Source organism: Alnus glutinosa, chromosome 11 (genome assembly GCF_958979055.1).
Source record: "Alnus glutinosa chromosome 11, dhAlnGlut1.1, whole genome shotgun sequence".
NCBI lineage: Eukaryota > Viridiplantae > Streptophyta > Magnoliopsida > Fagales > Betulaceae > Alnus > Alnus glutinosa.
In genome coordinates, this window is record NC_084896.1 from 5,276,783 (window position 1) to 5,293,102 (window position 16,320).

General features: G+C 38.2%; 2 protein-coding genes across 3 annotated transcripts; one reads left to right on the forward strand and one right to left on the reverse strand.

The window, feature by feature from the left end:
* The first annotated feature begins 6,340 nt into the window (after positions 1–6,340).
* On the forward strand, positions 6,341–8,620 carry LOC133881026 (uncharacterized). The gene is made up of 2 exons (XM_062319992.1): positions 6,341–8,088; positions 8,191–8,620. Exons 1-2 carry the CDS (start codon positions 6,341–6,343, stop codon positions 8,618–8,620), a joined length of 2,178 nt encoding a protein of 725 aa, XP_062175976.1.
* Positions 8,621–11,651: 3,031 nt separating this feature from the next.
* On the reverse strand, positions 11,652–16,285 carry LOC133881638 (uncharacterized). 2 transcript variants are annotated; one of them, XM_062320612.1, is made up of 7 exons: positions 16,134–16,285; positions 15,474–15,554; positions 14,131–14,259; positions 13,739–13,801; positions 13,339–13,463; positions 12,109–12,418; positions 11,661–11,968 (listed from the first exon to the last, which is right to left on the reverse strand). In XM_062320612.1, the coding sequence occupies exons 1-6, from the start codon at positions 16,224–16,226 to the stop codon at positions 12,226–12,228; spliced, it is 684 nt and encodes a 227-aa protein (XP_062176596.1). In that variant the 5' UTR covers positions 16,227–16,285; the 3' UTR covers positions 11,661–11,968; positions 12,109–12,225. The 2 variants fall into 2 exon arrangements, with proteins under 2 accessions (XP_062176597.1, XP_062176596.1); XM_062320613.1 differs by lacking the exon at positions 14,131–14,259 and having other exon boundaries at positions 11,652–11,968.
* Positions 16,286–16,320: the final 35 nt, after the last annotated feature.

The following is a 16,320-nucleotide window of genomic DNA, read 5'->3' on the forward strand; positions in this document are numbered from 1 at the left end:
CTTACAGTGAGACATAGACTGTTTGGACACCACAAGGACCCTTGACTGCATCTTGTGACTGGCCAACAGGCTTCAAACCATACGCCCCAAACTGCAAATCACCAAATAAGATCAGCTGGAATCGAAGGACCGTGACAGTAATTCTAGATCATGTATTTGATTCTGGATGTAATGTCCATAACATTTTGTAGTAATTAAAATACGAAAACTGAGTAAATAATTGACAAAGGTTAATTTAGTGTTATTAAAATGCAAGAAAATATTTTTAGGTCCAAAGAAAATAAAATAGAAAAGAAATTAGAAAAGATAATGAAATTTAAAAAAAAAAAAATAGTAAATGTCATAACAAAAGTATATATATATATATATATATATATATATATATATATATATATATATATATATATATATATATATATATATATATTAAGAGCATGAGGCGCAGGCGCACTACCAAAAAATGACCGTTTCTTGACGGTTTTTTTCTAGACGGTTTTTTTGAAAACCATCTGTAAAAAATAAATCTAAACGGTTTTAATCAACCCGTCTGAAAATATACAGACGATTTTAACCAAACCGTCTTTAAATTTATATTTCTGGACGGTTTTAATCAAACCGTCTAGAAAAATACAGACGGTTTGATTAAAATCGTCTGTATTTTTCCAGACGGTTTTATAAAACCCGTTTAGAAATATAAATTTAAAATTTTTTCAATTTTTTCCAGACGATTTCAACCAAACCGTCTGTATTTTTCCAGACGGTTTGATTAAAACCGTCCAGAAATATAAATATAATTTTTTTTCAATTTTTTCCAGACGGTTTGAAAACGTCTGGATTTATTTTTTATGAATTTTTGGAATTTTTTTCCATGTTCTTAATCTCCTGCCCTTCCTTTACTTTCCCTGCTAAATCCCTAATGTCCCTCTGACCCTCCCCATACACTCGTCCCCCTCCCTCCAACGCCTCTCTCTCTCTCTCTCTCTCCCTCTCTCCCGGTGGTTCAGCGACCCAGTGACTAGGTCGACCACCATGAGATACCTATAGGTAAGGTTGCAGTAGCTCTCTCTAACGTCTCTGATCTCGAGTCTCTCTCTCACGCTCTCTCTTTTCCCCTCAACAGTGTACTACCCCTTGGTCCGTACCACCGATATTCGGCGCTGTGTCCAGTACAAGAGCGTCAAGGCACAGATCTGGGACACAGCCGGCCAAGAACGGTACCCCTGGCCAAGATCTGGGACGCAACCGGCCGAATCTGGACTCTTGTTTATTTGTATGTGGGTTTGAGATTTTGTGTGTTAATCTGATTTGTAAAAATTAGAAAATTCGGCGAAGTTTGTGAAGTTTTGGGTGTTTTGGAAGCTTTTCTTGCATTTCCAACTTCTAGAATGAGCTTCGGTGCTTTTGGTTTATTTACTGCAAAGATTGATTTTTAATTCGGATTATTTGATGTCTAGCTTCTCATATTTTCTCTGCTTTGTTTGGTTGCTGAGAAAATACATTAACATGATCAGATTGTGATATATATCTTAGTTTGTGCTGCATCATTTTAGGTGAAACAACTGAAAGCATTCGATTCCTTTGTTTTTTTTACGATTTCTTCAGGAGTACTCTCATTCTTGCCGAGTATCAATGGGAAAAGGAGCACAAGACTGGAAAATGAGAGAAATTTGATGGAATATGAGAGAAAATTTGATGCAAAAGAGGTTCACAAGTGCGGGGAAAAGGAGAAAAATTTTGATGTGGGATTGATCTTCGAACCAAGAGGCATTATTATTATTAAAAACAAAAATAATAATTATAATTAGAAAAGAAAAGAAAAAAGAAGAAGAAGAAGAAGAAGAAACAGAAAATTCTGGATGGTTTTGTCCAAACCGTCTGTAATTGCGGACAATTTTGCCCAAACCGTCTGCAATCAGAATTAGCGACCCATTTTTCTAGACGGTTTCAAACCGTTCAGAAATCCTGATTTTTTTGTAGGTCTGCGCCCCACACTCAAAACAAAATGGCCATTTGGCCATCATGTTTTAAATGGCCAAATGGCCATTAAAAGAAAAAAAAAAAATTAAAAAATAAAAGAAGGTGTGTGCGCCCCACCTTCACTAAAAGGAAGGGCCAAGTAAACAAGGCGTAGTGCCTTGTTTAGAGAAAAAGGCCGAATGGCCTCTTCAGTTTTCCTGAAGAGGCAGTGCCTCTCATTCTTATTTTTCTCTTAAATTTTTATAGAAAATTCTTGATCTATAAAGATCCAATAGTCCGATCTTCAATCCGTTTTCGGTAACGTGATCTACAAAGTCCGATCTACATTTCTATCGATCGTTTTGAGGTAATGGGTGACTTGGAACTTGCTTGAGGCTATCCAAACCATGGGTTTTGGTTTGGTGAATTTTGTGATACATTGCAAGGTGACGTCTAGGAGACCTAAGCTTGATATCCGTGCAACCAGGTGAGTATTCTACTCACTAAGGGATTTTAGGAAGTTAGATATATGAATTGCTATGTTTAGTTTAATTTGATGTAAACTCTATGATGATGATTTGGTATATGTAATTATGAACTATATGGTGAATATGATATATATTAATGAATTAATATTAAAGGAAGCATGAGATTTATGTTGTGAATATGATATATGTTGATGAATCTTGGTTGTTTATGATTATGGAATTTGTTGATAAAATTGTTTGTGATTGAGTTGAGATATATTGGATTGTAGATTTTATGGATAAATGGACGTTGATGAGATTGATTGTATTTATGATTATGGAATAGTGGATAAAAATATGTGTGACTGTATTGTGAGAATTGCGATGATAAGTTTATATTGATATGTTTGAAATGGTTTGGGGTTGAATAACATGAAGTTGGAATGATGGTTTGTGTAGTATGAGATTATGTGTTAAATATGAGTTTGTTGTGGTATGTAGTATGTGTTGAAAGAAAGATGTTTGGGAATACACATGTGATGATATGTATATAGTGTGGATGCTTTGGTATTATGAGAACCTGGTAGTTGCTAGATGGTAAGTCTAATGTTGTAGTATCTGAGATGAGTGGTAGGCCAGAGGGTAGCAGCTCTTGGCTGAGATGTGTGGTAAGCCTAGCATTGAAGTGCTAGCACTTGTGAGATGTATGCCCTGCGGGTCGAAGCTTTACGGGCAATGTTGACAGTAAGCCTAGCATTGAAGTGCTAGCACTAGTGAGATATGTGGTAAGCCTAGCATTGATGTGCTAGTTCACGTGAGATGTGTGCCCTGCGGGTCGAAGCTTTACGGGCAATGTTGACGGTAAGCCTAGCATTGAAGTGCTAGTTCACGTGAGATGTGTGCCCTACGGGTTGTAGCTTTACGGGCGGTGTTGATGGTAAGCCTAGCATTGAAGTGCTAGCACACATGAGATGTGTGGAATATTGTTTATGGTATGCGTGGAATATTGTTAGTGGAAACCGTGATAATATAATGTGTGATGAACATCGTGACTTGTACTTGATAATGTGTTATTATGCGAACTTAATAATTTGTGAATAACGCTGTTGAACCCTACATGCATTTATGTTTGTGTCTGTTGTATACTTAGTGAGTCTTATACTACTGAGGTGGTGAGCTCATACTTTCACCTGTACGGATGTGGTTAACCCCACAACCGTACATACTCTGATGTTTTGACTGCAGGTTCAATGGATCTAATGAAAGACGTCGTAGCATAGTACTTGAGATGTTATGACTGAAGCCCGTCGCGACAGTTATAATGGTTGGACCATGGGTTGTTCGCCTTTTAGTAGATTTTGTTAATGGCTCGTGTCACATGTGATAATTGAATTTATGAGCCAGATTTTTAGTACGCATTTAATAGCTATATAAAAGTCTTAAACAGATAGACATATTAATGGCTCTTTTGTTGTAATTAACTGTTGTCTATTGATGTACCTTCTGCTACATTGATAATGTTATTATGTGTTATCCACTGCGTAGATGTAACTCTAATTATCAAGTACATGTTATGAAATGTGTACTGTATGTTGGCTGAGCGACATGTAGTTGTGTCACTGTAATGACTCATTTTACATTTTTTTTTTTTTTTTAAAAAAAAAAAATCGGGTCGTCACACTGGACCACTCCCGCCTTTCTACGAGTCGTAGAATTAAGGAGGAGAGACCAAGCTGCAAGGTAGCCAAGGCATAGAGTTCAACCAGTGAACCAACAACGACCAAGTGGAAGCGCCGAAATGTATCGACTGTGAAGGATTTTCCATTTATTCCTAGAGCAAACAATCCTCGTTTGAGCGATTAGAAGAAGTGAGCGATTGCATCCCTATTAGTACATGTGTTAGATGAATGCGCTCAGATGGAGAAGAAAGAGGTGGAACTGCTCATGGGTGGAGCTCTTCAGGGAAACAAGCATTGCTAGAGGGCAGCTTTTCTCGCCAAGATCGAGCAAGACTATGCAGCCATCATGACAATATATGTATTAAAATGTTTTAACAGTTTGATTTGTCATGAATGCAATGTTTAAATTGAAAAGGAAAATGTTAGATTTACAACACCAATACAACAACTGTACAACAATTTCTCACATGAGGGTGAGTCCCACATACTGGGCCCACCCTCATGTGAGGGGTTGTTGTGCAGTTGTTGTATTGGTGTTGTACAAGAATCAAATCCCAATTGAAAAAAGGAAAATGTTAGATTTACAATACCAATACAACAACTGTACAACAATCTCTCACATGAGGGTAGGTCCCACATACTGGGGCCCACCCTCATGTGAGGAGTTGTTGTACAGTTATTGTATTGGTGTTGTACAAGAATCAAATTCCTTGAAAAAATGTAAAGAATAAATTGATCCCTATATCTAAGTCCATTGTCCAAGTGTGATGTGTAAATTTATTTATTTTTTCTTAATGTATAAATTGATGATTAACGACTAAGGTTAGAGAGAATATTCCTTAATTTCTTTTATTTATTTATTTTGGACGGATAATATATAGCTACTTCTCGATGCGATCTCCCATGCATGGTTTTGGAAAATATAAATCGACGTGGCATGGCTACGTACCCATATATAAGAGCCCGGGGCAGCCATTCATTGCACGCACCCTCCCTATACGTCCCTTCTCACGTTCAAGAATCAAGATCAATCTTTAAGTCTCGACATCATGACGTTCTGGATACAAGAACTGATGAAGATGATGCGATTTAACCAAGTAGTGATGAAGAGGATGCGATTTAACTGTGATGGTGATAGGGTGAGGACTACTCGGTACTCACGGGGCAAAGAGTGCGGATGGTATATACGAGCCCAAGCGCGGAAGAAGGCACCTAAAACAGGGCATTTCATGCGCGTCCTTCTCTCAAGATGGGCAAAAAGAACTACGTTGTTGCTCTTGATCTTGATTGTGGGAGGACTATCTGCATTGTTGTTTTCTAGGTGCGTACATGTGCTTGCATTTGGAGGAGTATTTCATTCTTCTTCTTTTGGGTATATATAGATATAACTCATTTTCATTTCTGCATCCATTGCGCAGTGCTATAGCCGTATTTAAATGGCTCTTCAAGTAGGCGCCGCCCGCCGCTTGTTCTTCTTCTTCCTCTTCTTCTTTCTTGTTCTTGAATGAAGAGGAAGAAAGTATCAACTGAGCACGGCAGATTATGTTCCTGGGTCAAGTTCTTGTGATGGTTGCTGGTGCCTAGTGGTTCTGGGGCTTTGGCCGTGGCAGAAGGGTTATACAAAGCTTGCCATGACAACCTTTTCCTCAGAGATTTTTTTTTTTTTTTTTTTCACCAAGCCCTAGTTTTTCAGGCTTCGATTGTTTGCAAACTGTGCTCTGCAACTCCTTCTGATGTTATGAAAATTGTTATCTACGCTTTGTGTCCTATGCATTTGACCCTTTTTGGGGGTGATAAATAAAACTTTGCAGTCTATTGTGTGCCTTTTGTTTTTTTATGTGTTATATATTCTTACATAACATTACTTTACATCAATTCTACATTAGATACATTGAGTCAGGAATGGAGAAATTTAGCTTACTTAGTCCCTACCAAATTTTTTTTTTTCGGCTATTGACCCCTGCCCATAAAAACTTTTGGCTTCGTCCCTGCATTGAGTGTGGGACTCATATATATGAGACCTACACATATGGGACTCATATGCATAAATTTCACACCCTATGTGTTTTGGTGTAGGATTGATATAGAGTAATGTGACGTAGAAAAAATATTTCCCTTTTCTTTTTTCTTTTTTTTTTTCTTTTTTTGGGTCTACATGCAATTATTGTTGATGATTTGCCGTATTTGATCAGGATAAGAAACACTTGAAGTAAACACTTGATCAGGATTAGGCTTATCATGCGTTGTGTTAGCACAGTGACCTACGCGGTTCTGGTTAATGGCTCTCCCTGTGGTAAAATTGTTCCTTCTAGAGGCCTTAGGCAGGGGGACCCCCTGTCCCCCTACCTCTTCCTCTTGGTGGTAGAGGGCCTTAGTGCAATGTTAGTCAAGGCGGAGCACGACCGTCTGCTCACAGGAGTCCCGATCTCAGTGAGGGGGGTGCACCTAACCCACCTTTTCTTCGCAGATGACAGCCTGCTCTTTTGTAGGGCAAATTCTGATGAGTGGGGTAATCTAATGAAGGTGTTGGAGGCCTATGAAGCAGCTTCGGGTCAGAAGATCAATATAGAAAAATCCTCCATATTTTTCAGCAGTAACACGGGTGCGGAATTCAGAGCCTTAATCTCTGCAGCTGGTTTCGCTCCCTCTTCCTGCTTTGAGAAGTATCTGGGGCTCCCTATCTTAGTGGGGCGGTCTAAGATGAGATCTTTTGAGGGGATCCTAAGCCGGGTGCGTAAGAAAGTGGACGGTTGGAAGGAGAAATTTCTGTCTCAGGCGGGGAAGGAAATCCTGATCAAAGCAGTAGTTCAGGCAATTCCGATGTATAGTATGAACATTTTCCAATTACCAAAAAAATTATGCTCCAACCTTAACTCCATTATGAGTCGGTTCTGGTGGGGGAGATCAGAGGGGGTAAAAGGATTGACCTGGATGAGTTGGAGTCGTTTGGGGGTTCCTAAGGAGAAAGGGGGGATGGGTTTTAGAGATTTGGAGATCTTTAATCGGGCCTTGCTTGCCAAGCAAGGTTGGAGATTGTTTAAATTCCCTGAGTCTCTGGTTGCTAGAGTGATGAAAGCCAAATATTACCCGAACGGGGACCTTTTCTCAGCTCATCTAGGGAGTCGGCCTTCCTTCGCGTGGAGAAGCATTTTCCAAGCTAGAAGGATTGTGGAAGATGGGTTACTTTGGAGGATTGGAGATGGGGAAACGGTGAGGATTTGGAAGGATAAGTGGCTCTCGACCCCCTTAACCTCTCCAACCCCTTCCTCTCATCATAGGTTGGATGCTAATGCTAAGGTGAGCAACCTCATTGACAGGACCTCTGGTTGGTGGAATATTCAGCTTCTTCAAGGCACTTTCAGGGAGGATGAAATCGCCCGGATCTGCCGTATTTGCCCGAGTCCGTTCCTAGCTCCGGATACTCCGATCTGGCAGGGTACTACTAATGGTCAGTTCTCGGTTAAAAGTGCCTATCTATTGGAGCAGAGTCGGAATAATCAATCCAGGGGAGAGAGCTCGGGCGCGGGCGAGGAGGTTAAATTTTGGCAAAAGTTGTGGAGAGTGGAAGCTCCGGGGGTGATCAAAAACTTTCTGTGGAGAATGGGAAACAACCTCCTCCCAACAAAACTGAACCTTTTCAACAAGAAGGTAGTTCCTGTTCCGACTTGTCCCATCTGTGCCCAAGATCCGGAAGAAGCTATTCACATCCTATGGAAGTGCAAATCAGCAATGGCAGTTTGGCAAGAATGTGGTAAGAAAATTCAAAAGATGACGGTCGAGCAAGTGGATGGTAAGGGTCTGATCCAATTTTTGATGGGTAAACTGGATGGGGAGGAGTTGCTTCTAGCTTTGGTGGTGCTCCGGCTGATTTGGTTGAGAAGGAACGCCTTTGTGTTTGAGAAGGCGTTCTCCCCCCCTGAGAGGATTGTCTTTGATGCCCATAGAATGGTGAGGGAGTTCTCCTCTGCTATCTCCTTAGCTAACAGGTCTCCGGCTCCTCTCCATGACCAGTCTATTTCATAGTGCCCCCCCCCTCCTGGAGCCATCAAAATTAATTGGGCTGTTAGTGTCAACTGTGTTGCCAATAGAACAGGTATCGGGGTGCTTTCCAGGAATGACAGAAGTGAGTTTGTAGCTGCTCAAACTAAGTTTTTTCCCTCCCTGCTGAACCCTGCTCAGGCTTCAGCTTTAGGGGCATGGTTGGCGGCTAAGATGGGTGGGGAGTTGGGTGCATCCTACGTGCACCTGGAAGGTGATAGGAGGGAGGTGATAAATGCTTTGACGAGGGGTGGGTCAAGTGATAGCAGCTTTGGACATTTGATTGAGGATGCCAACCTTAGGATCCAAAGTCTGTCTAAAGTTGATATTCACTTTGTTAGTAAACAAACAAATGACGCTGCTGTTAGCTTGGCTAATTTGGCTTGTTCACAGTTTTTAGAAGGTCTTTGGGTGGGGGTTTGTCCTCCCCTGATTTGGAATGTATTATCAAAAAGGGTTTCCCCTGTAGTTGAATGCTGATTAATGAAATTATCTTTTATCAAAAAAAAAAAAAAAAAAAAAAAATCTCCACTAAAAGTGACAACTTGAGGTGTACTGTCATGTGCTTCTTATCTGCTACCACTGCTCTCTGACATGCAAATAATGGAGTCTAATAGTGTATGAAGGCTGATCCTTGCACTAAAGTTGTGCACAATACATACACAATTGTAGATACATAGTGTGGGACTCATAGGCTGATCCTTACATTACAGTTGTGCATAACTATAGACATATGGAGTGGAACCCATGTAGTCCTGTACAACACCTGCACAACTGTTGTGCAGAGACATTTCTTATAGCGTTTAGTATTTTCTTTTCTTTTTCTTTTTCTTTTTTTTTTTTTTTTTTTTTTTTTTTTTTTTTTAATGCAAGAACTTAGGAAATGTAGTTAAGGTGGGCCAGATCAAATTCGGATACCACTCTATTGGGGGCCACAACGAAATCAAGCTCTTCTTGAATTTTTCAGAGTACACATGGATGCTTAATCATCTCCACCATCGCCTACTCATTGGTCACAGCTAAAGTGTCTGTAGCCGCAGCTATCATGTACGGTCTTACTGTCATCTCATTCGGTCTTACGTGATATTTTAAATTTTTTAAGTTTTAATTTAGATAGATAATGTGAAAAGTTTTATAAAGGGCCAACCTGCATGGTTAGATGCCTGAGCAGGTGAGTCTCATGAATTGAGATTCAAAACAATTACATGTTAGAATTGTTAGCAATTTAGATAGGTAGTGTGAGAGACCGCATATGATTGAGTAAGTAGGTTCCATATAAAGCCTCTCATATTATCTGTCCAAATTACTAGAATTCGAAAATATAATTTCCTAAGATAAAAATATTAAGAAAAATAAATAAACAGAATATTGCAATTATCATACATTAAGAAAATCTATATAACTTGGATTAGAGCTTCAATTTCTATATATATCATGCATCCATGTGTTGTTTCCCATCTTCACCATGCAAATTAGATAATAGGACACATCAACAAAATCCAATTCTTCATATATCATCGATCACCTGCTTTTTCCATTCTCTTTCTCTCCCTTTCCCTCCTATATATGTTCTTGATCAATATTTTTCATGTGAAAATCATTCACTCTCTTCTCTAGTACCGCCCCCATCGATCCTCTGATCTCACAGCCATAAGGGTCCACTACCCACCTCCAAAACGGCAGATAATCAGCCAAGTATAACAAGCCCGAAAGGCATAACAACTCATGCGTTATCTCCAGGAACTCCATGGCCTGGCCTCTTGAGGGCAACATCGAGAACGCACCCTACACTTTTTCTCTTTGGCAACTTTATCTCAAGGCACGTGTTATATATATCACGTGCATGGGTTGTTTTACCAACTGTACGTGCGGTGCTCTTTGATTACTTTTTTCATAAGCCGAATACATGCATGTTCCTCATATATATAAGAGATTCCAATAGGGAGAAGTTAACCAAAAGGGCCCCATTCGTATGACTAGATCGATGATGAAAGGTTTCAAACACGACTATGTTTACATGCGTGTGGCTCCTAGCTAGCTGATGTGAAAACCTAGGCTCTGCGGCTGGCCAAAATAAAATATTCGATTATTGCCTATGTATACCGACCGTCACCAAATTGTCATCGACTATATATCGCTTCTATTGACTTCTGACTGTCAGTAGTCGAAATAAAAAATTTATACTGATATCGGTTTGGTTCGGTTAATCGGTAGAGTTTTTATTTCGTTGGTGAACCAAACCGAACAGACTTAAACATATAGTTATCAATATCTTTATCTAGAGAAAAGCCAAAGTATGGTAGGGCAGCGTCTTAGCAATATTAATCGGTTCTTATTTAATTTCATCTATATTAGTGACGGTTTGTAATAATCTAACATTATGAATATGTTAAAAGTGCTTATAAACATGCCCAATAAACACATGTTTAGCTTAAAAAAATAACTATTTCGACCAAAAAACAAGCAATTTGGGATTTGGCCCATAAAAATTAACCAACTTAACCAACCGACAATTAACCTACTTTACCGAAATAACTAAATTAACCGAAATTGCTGAAATTAATATATATCAGTATAAAGTCGGTTAATTCAAAGACTTAACCAACTTTGTCGATTCGGTAGGCAAAACTAGGTCTACCGACACTGATTTAACCGATACCCAGTGGCCCAGTCCTACTAGACTTACATGTATTCATATTCCATAATTAAATAAACTAGCTCATAAGTTCATAACTAGTGTTATGTGTGGAATTCTTCACTATAATTTAATTTCAAAACTTAAAGTAACTATTTTGAGAACAGAAATAAAAAAAATAGACGATTTGATGGAATTAGGAGTGTAAACAAAGCAAAGTTACCTATGAGCTTGCTTGGGCTCGGCTTGATAAAGTCGGCTATTGCACAACTCAGTTATTAAATTAATGAGCCTTTCGTGAACACGAAATTATACTCGATTATTAAACAATACAAACCCATATAAAACTTGGCTCACTCGTTTATATGATACTAAATCTTAGAATTTAGGTGATAACTGATATGGCATAGTGTATCTTCATTATATAATGTAAATTATGTAATAAACATATGATTCATCATTCATATCAACAAGACAACAACACTTATTTTGTATGACTAGTGACTAAGTATGATATAATCATGTAAATTATGCAATATGATCAAACAATTCATATGAATATAATATAAAGATTCATATGTGATATATATAATGTTATAACTATAAATTATAGTCATATAATGTCACATTATTCCTAAATTTTAACTTATAAGTATACAATTCATAGTAATGTAAACTATAAAGATTAGGAAGTGGTAACTGGATCACTTCACCACAAAATATCGGTATTTCTTTTTTGCGAGCCAAATTGAGCCGAGCAGAATTTTTAAAACTCGTTATGAGCTCGAGCTCGTGATAAATAAGTTTGAGCTCGGCTCGAGCTTGTGATAAATTTAAATGAGCCGAGCTTGGACATGCACTACTCGCCCAAGCTCGGCTGATTTACATCCCCATATGGTCATCTTATAGTGCCTGGATCTAATTGAAGGCGTTCGCTTAGGCAGTGTCTGTAGATCCTGGAAATCAGTTGTGATTCAAGCAAGAACTCATCTGAACTGCCCCTTCACTATAGCTGCTGCTCCCTCATTGTCCAAACTGCAAATCCTTAAACTTCTTTAGCATGTCTGAAGGCATTGTTCGTCCCACAAAGCTACCTAAAGCTAGCCAAGCGAGCAAAGGGAGGGCGGTCATGTTTTGGATCTTCCAAGAGGTTGGTTAGCTCTTGCTAGGTGGAAAAAAGGTAGCCCTTAACCCTGTAAGGGTGTAATAAACATATACACCAATAGATGTATAATGGAGGGAAGGAAACAAATAATAATGCATCCAATAGATGAAATGAAAATAAAAACTAAAAACAAATAGTATTTATTTATTATTTAAATATAAAAAATACCTCATTTAAAAATATCGCCCTAAGCCTCACAATTATCCCAGAAATTTGACTCTCACAATAATTTAGTGTAAATTCAGTCAAGGTCCATGGCATTGGCTCCAAGGCCACAACTTCAGTTCATATAACAGCCCGTAGCTCTCCGGTGAGGAGGGCGAAATTCCGGTGCTGTGACAAGATGGAAGGCACTCTAGCTGCTTGTACTCTTGATGCCAAGTCATTGCTACTGGATGCTATGTGTTGCTTAACGGCATGGAGTACTGTCTGCAGGATTTGCAGGGGATCCCCGTGGCTGACAATCAAGATTGCGCATCTACAGAAATAACATTGTTAAATCATGAATACTAGGAAAAACTTCTATTTTTCTTTCTTGCAAGAACATCAGTGAGGCTAATATTGAAAGCTAAGGCTTACTTTTGCTCACTGTCACTCAAAAGAAATAGGGTATCAGTGCAGCTTGGCAAGCTGCTTTCATCTATATAATTATCTTGCTGGAGCAGGAAATATGAAAATGAGATGATGGCATGGAGCCCAAGGAAAAGCTTTGTTGTCTCTTACTTCACAATTAAAGTCAGAAATTCATTTTCATTCTTAATATTAGGGTGTGCTTGTCCTGCAATTTCGCAAGCTAAAAGTGTGTTTTTAAACAAAATTGAGAAAAAGTGTTCCATTTGAAAAAAATAGCAGTTAAGGAAACCGCGAGAAATGCATTTTAAAAAAAGCATGATTTTATAGACCGAACCACTATTTTATCAAAGGCTTAACTGTATTTTTAAAAGTCGCGTTTTCATTAACTATGTTCTGAATATATATATATATATATATACCGCACGTTTTGAAACAGCTAAACCAAATGGATACTAAATCATGTCTTGATGGGCAAATTGACATGCATCAACTCTCATTTTGAAAAGGGCTTCTGGGATTGTAACTATTAACCTCATTTCTAATATTTTGTCTCTGCTTTGCCACTTTGTTTGTTGATTTGCTACACAAATTGCAATGGACTGATAGTTATTCCAAGGAACTATGGAATTTCTAGCAGGTAACCACCGTAGCCTTGCAAGAGAGTGACGGGGAGCTTCAAGCAAGAGAATGCTGATAAGAATTATTCATCTTGGCAAGTAGGATGCTTGTAGAATTATTAGTGATAGAATATTAAGATAGGTGAATGCCATCTGCAAACATGAAAATCATGCAAGTAATGCAAACATGGATGAAAATAATAATTACCCTTGAAATTCTGACTCCATAATCGCTATAGCATTTGCAAGTCTAGAAGCAACATCATCTACACTTTCTCCACCTTCTGGCCGCATAAACGGATCTTTTTGATCAAGATCCCATATCTCTGCATACTGTTAGGAAAGGAAGAACCGAAATTTAAGAAATCTTCAATTGCAAATGGCATTGAAAAGTATATATGTTAGTATTGGGCTTATAAAACAGGGGCATACTGTAGACTAAAACAGCATACTGATCCAACTCCAGCATTCAGTTATATTTCTGTATATTTGTTTTTGCTAAGTTGCTAAAGTTGATCATAAATGCCAGAACTAAATCCCTCTGTCTGCCATCTTTATCTCCACCCCTTCGGCAAAACCTATATTAAGCACCACTAACTGTCACTTACTTTATCATGTGACATAAGTTCGAATGAAGGACCAAAGAAGCGTTCTCGAAGATCTTCCATCACCTGTCCAGCAAAATCTATATGATCAGTGCAAAGAAAAATAAAAGTGCAGGGGTGAGAAAGCTTGTTAAATTTTTTATGAGCTAAATTAGTCTGTAGTTTGAAAGATAAAAGTTCCAGAACTTTTTCTTATAATAAGTAGTATTTGGACCTTAGATCTGCCATGAACCCCACCTACCCAACACCACCGCCTGAGCAGTGGCCCATGGGCAACTCTATGTTAAAGACACCAGGAGTAAAATTTCATTATTTGATACGATATCTTGCATTTATGTTCAGCACATGCTAAACTAACCTCAATAAATATATCTATATGAGGGAGGAATAGCTACCTTACATTGGGGACCTTCAAACGGAAGATTCAACATAGATGCAACAACTTTAGCAGTGTGAGTTGTTCTTGAAAATGGAGAGTGACAAATGCGGACATTTTCAAGTGGTATGCTACTTTCCTTCAGTTCCTGCACACATAACTCTTCAAATTTATTATTTTTTTCCTCAAAGAAATATGTTGAAGGTGTATAGAATGGGTAGTTCAAACAACAGACAAATTTATAAGGGTCCACAAAACAAATCCTGCTTTGCCAATGCCTTAGACCTAGCTAGAAGCCATTTCTTTATCTTCATTTATCAACAGCTATAAAGTTACACTCAATATAGGACAAAGCATAAGCTATCAGAGTGCTATAATCTTTTCCACTCAAATCCTGACATCAGGAACCTGTCATTTACTCTTATGTCATTTGTTACGGCTTAGGGATATACTAGTCACATATGTAGATAATCCAAAAGAACTAGTTAATGTGAGGCTCATTGTAATAGCTTATATGGATTGACCTAATATACGCTCGATGTGAGAGTCAACACACATCCGCAAAATGCCTTTACGGGCTTTGCAATTCAATCCGAAATAAACAGTTGAGGATATTTTGTAGTCATATACGTTAAGTTCCACATCAAGAGTGTACTAGGTCAATAATCAATATAGGTCACTAGTCCTTGGACGGTGTCAAGTGAAAGTAACTAGTGTGTACCTCTATATCATGGCAATCTGTTTATTCAAGCTTACTTATTTCCCTATAGCGAGCGCATTGCACTAATAGTAGGCATACAGAAAAAAAACTAGGGAAACTTGCAGTAAGTCAATTATTCCCAACTCCAAAGATAGCATAAGACATATTCTGTGTTCTTCAGCAATTCAGGGTTTTTTGTTCCATACTAAGTTAGTACAAGTTAGTCCAGAAGCTGTTCAAGTCTAATGTTGTTATTCCTAATCTTGTCACTCATACAGTTGAATAAGCTTAGTTCAATAATTAGTGTACTCCCGTTCACATAGCGAATCAAATTCATAATCCCTGTACATAGATGTTAATCTGATTGAGTTACTAAATTTCACTGATAATCATTCCGATCCGGTGGTCCTAAGGATCTGATATGAGCCAAATCTAGAATATTTCAAGCAACTGGTCAAATTATACAAGCTTAAACATAGCATCATGCATAAGAATGATCCAAGAAAGTTTGACCGATTAGTCATAGAAAATATACTCAAAGAGATATGTATGCCCACATCAGCCATTAAACAATAACGTATAGGATACTTTGGAACCTAAGAAATTTATAGAACAGGCATTGCAGTTGCTTCAAACGGGAATCTTGAATTACAAACAACTACCTTTAGAAATAACTCTCCAGCCAACTCTGCTTGCTTAACACCTTCAGATGCCAATTGAAATTCTGCACGCGTACCATTTTCCTGTTAGGATGCCAGCACCGGTTAATTACTTGAGTTAGACTCCAAACCCTCTGAACAAATGTAATTTTAAAGATCATATTGCCAGAAAATATGTCCTAAGATCTAAGAACACCGCTGACAAAGCCAGTCATGGCCACAAAAATCTTCTCTGTCATCAAGAGATAGAACCCAAGTAACTAGGGGTTAATTCTAAATACCTGGAATGAACTAGCTTTTATCCCATATATAAAGCTTTTTCCTTTATATAAATTTTTTTTTTTTAAAAAAAAAAAAAAAAAAAAAAAAGAGAGGTTAAAATTGAAAACAAATTTCTGGAAAAAACCCAACTGAGCAATACCAATTTAAATACAACACAAAATGCAAAACCCAAAATTTCATGAGATTACCATCTTTAAAATACACAAATTATTGCAATTAGGAGCTGAGTAATAAGCAAACCTTGCCAACTTAACAAGAATGTGGAAAAACTAAACGTCTACAAGAATCTGCCCAGAAATGAAAACCCACTTATATTGCATAAAATAATAAGGAAAAAGAAAAAGAAAAAGAAAAAAGGAACGAAAATCGAAAGAGACGAACCACGGAGGAGACAATAAGGCCTCTCTCGTTTGGAATGCTCTTGCCGTGCCTCAGAACCCAGTATCTGTTGCGTACAAACGGCGTCGTCTCCATGTCCAATCCCAACAGTTCCTTCCCTCACACGAACAGAGTCATTCGTGACTTGTGCGTGTATATAAATATCAGTTCCTCCTGTCCCGGTTTCTCA

Coding starts and splice junctions, on each gene's coding strand:
- LOC133881026 (XM_062319992.1), top strand. CDS start 6,341: ATGCGTTGTGTTAGCACAGTGACCTACGCGGTTCTGGTTAATGGCTCT. Junction 8,089..8,190: donor GCTATCTCCTTAGCTAACAG/GTCTCCGGCTCC, acceptor TGTTGCCAATAG/AACAGGTATCGGGGTGCTTT.
- LOC133881638 (XM_062320612.1), bottom strand. CDS start 16,226: ATGGAGACGACGCCGTTTGTACGCAACAGATACTGGGTTCTGAGGCAC. Junction 13,802..14,130: donor TTGAAGGTCCCCAATGTAAG/GTAGCTATTCCT, acceptor TTTGCTGGACAG/GTGATGGAAGATCTTCGAGA. Junction 13,464..13,738: donor AACTTATGTCACATGATAAA/GTAAGTGACAGT, acceptor CTTTCCTAACAG/TATGCAGAGATATGGGATCT.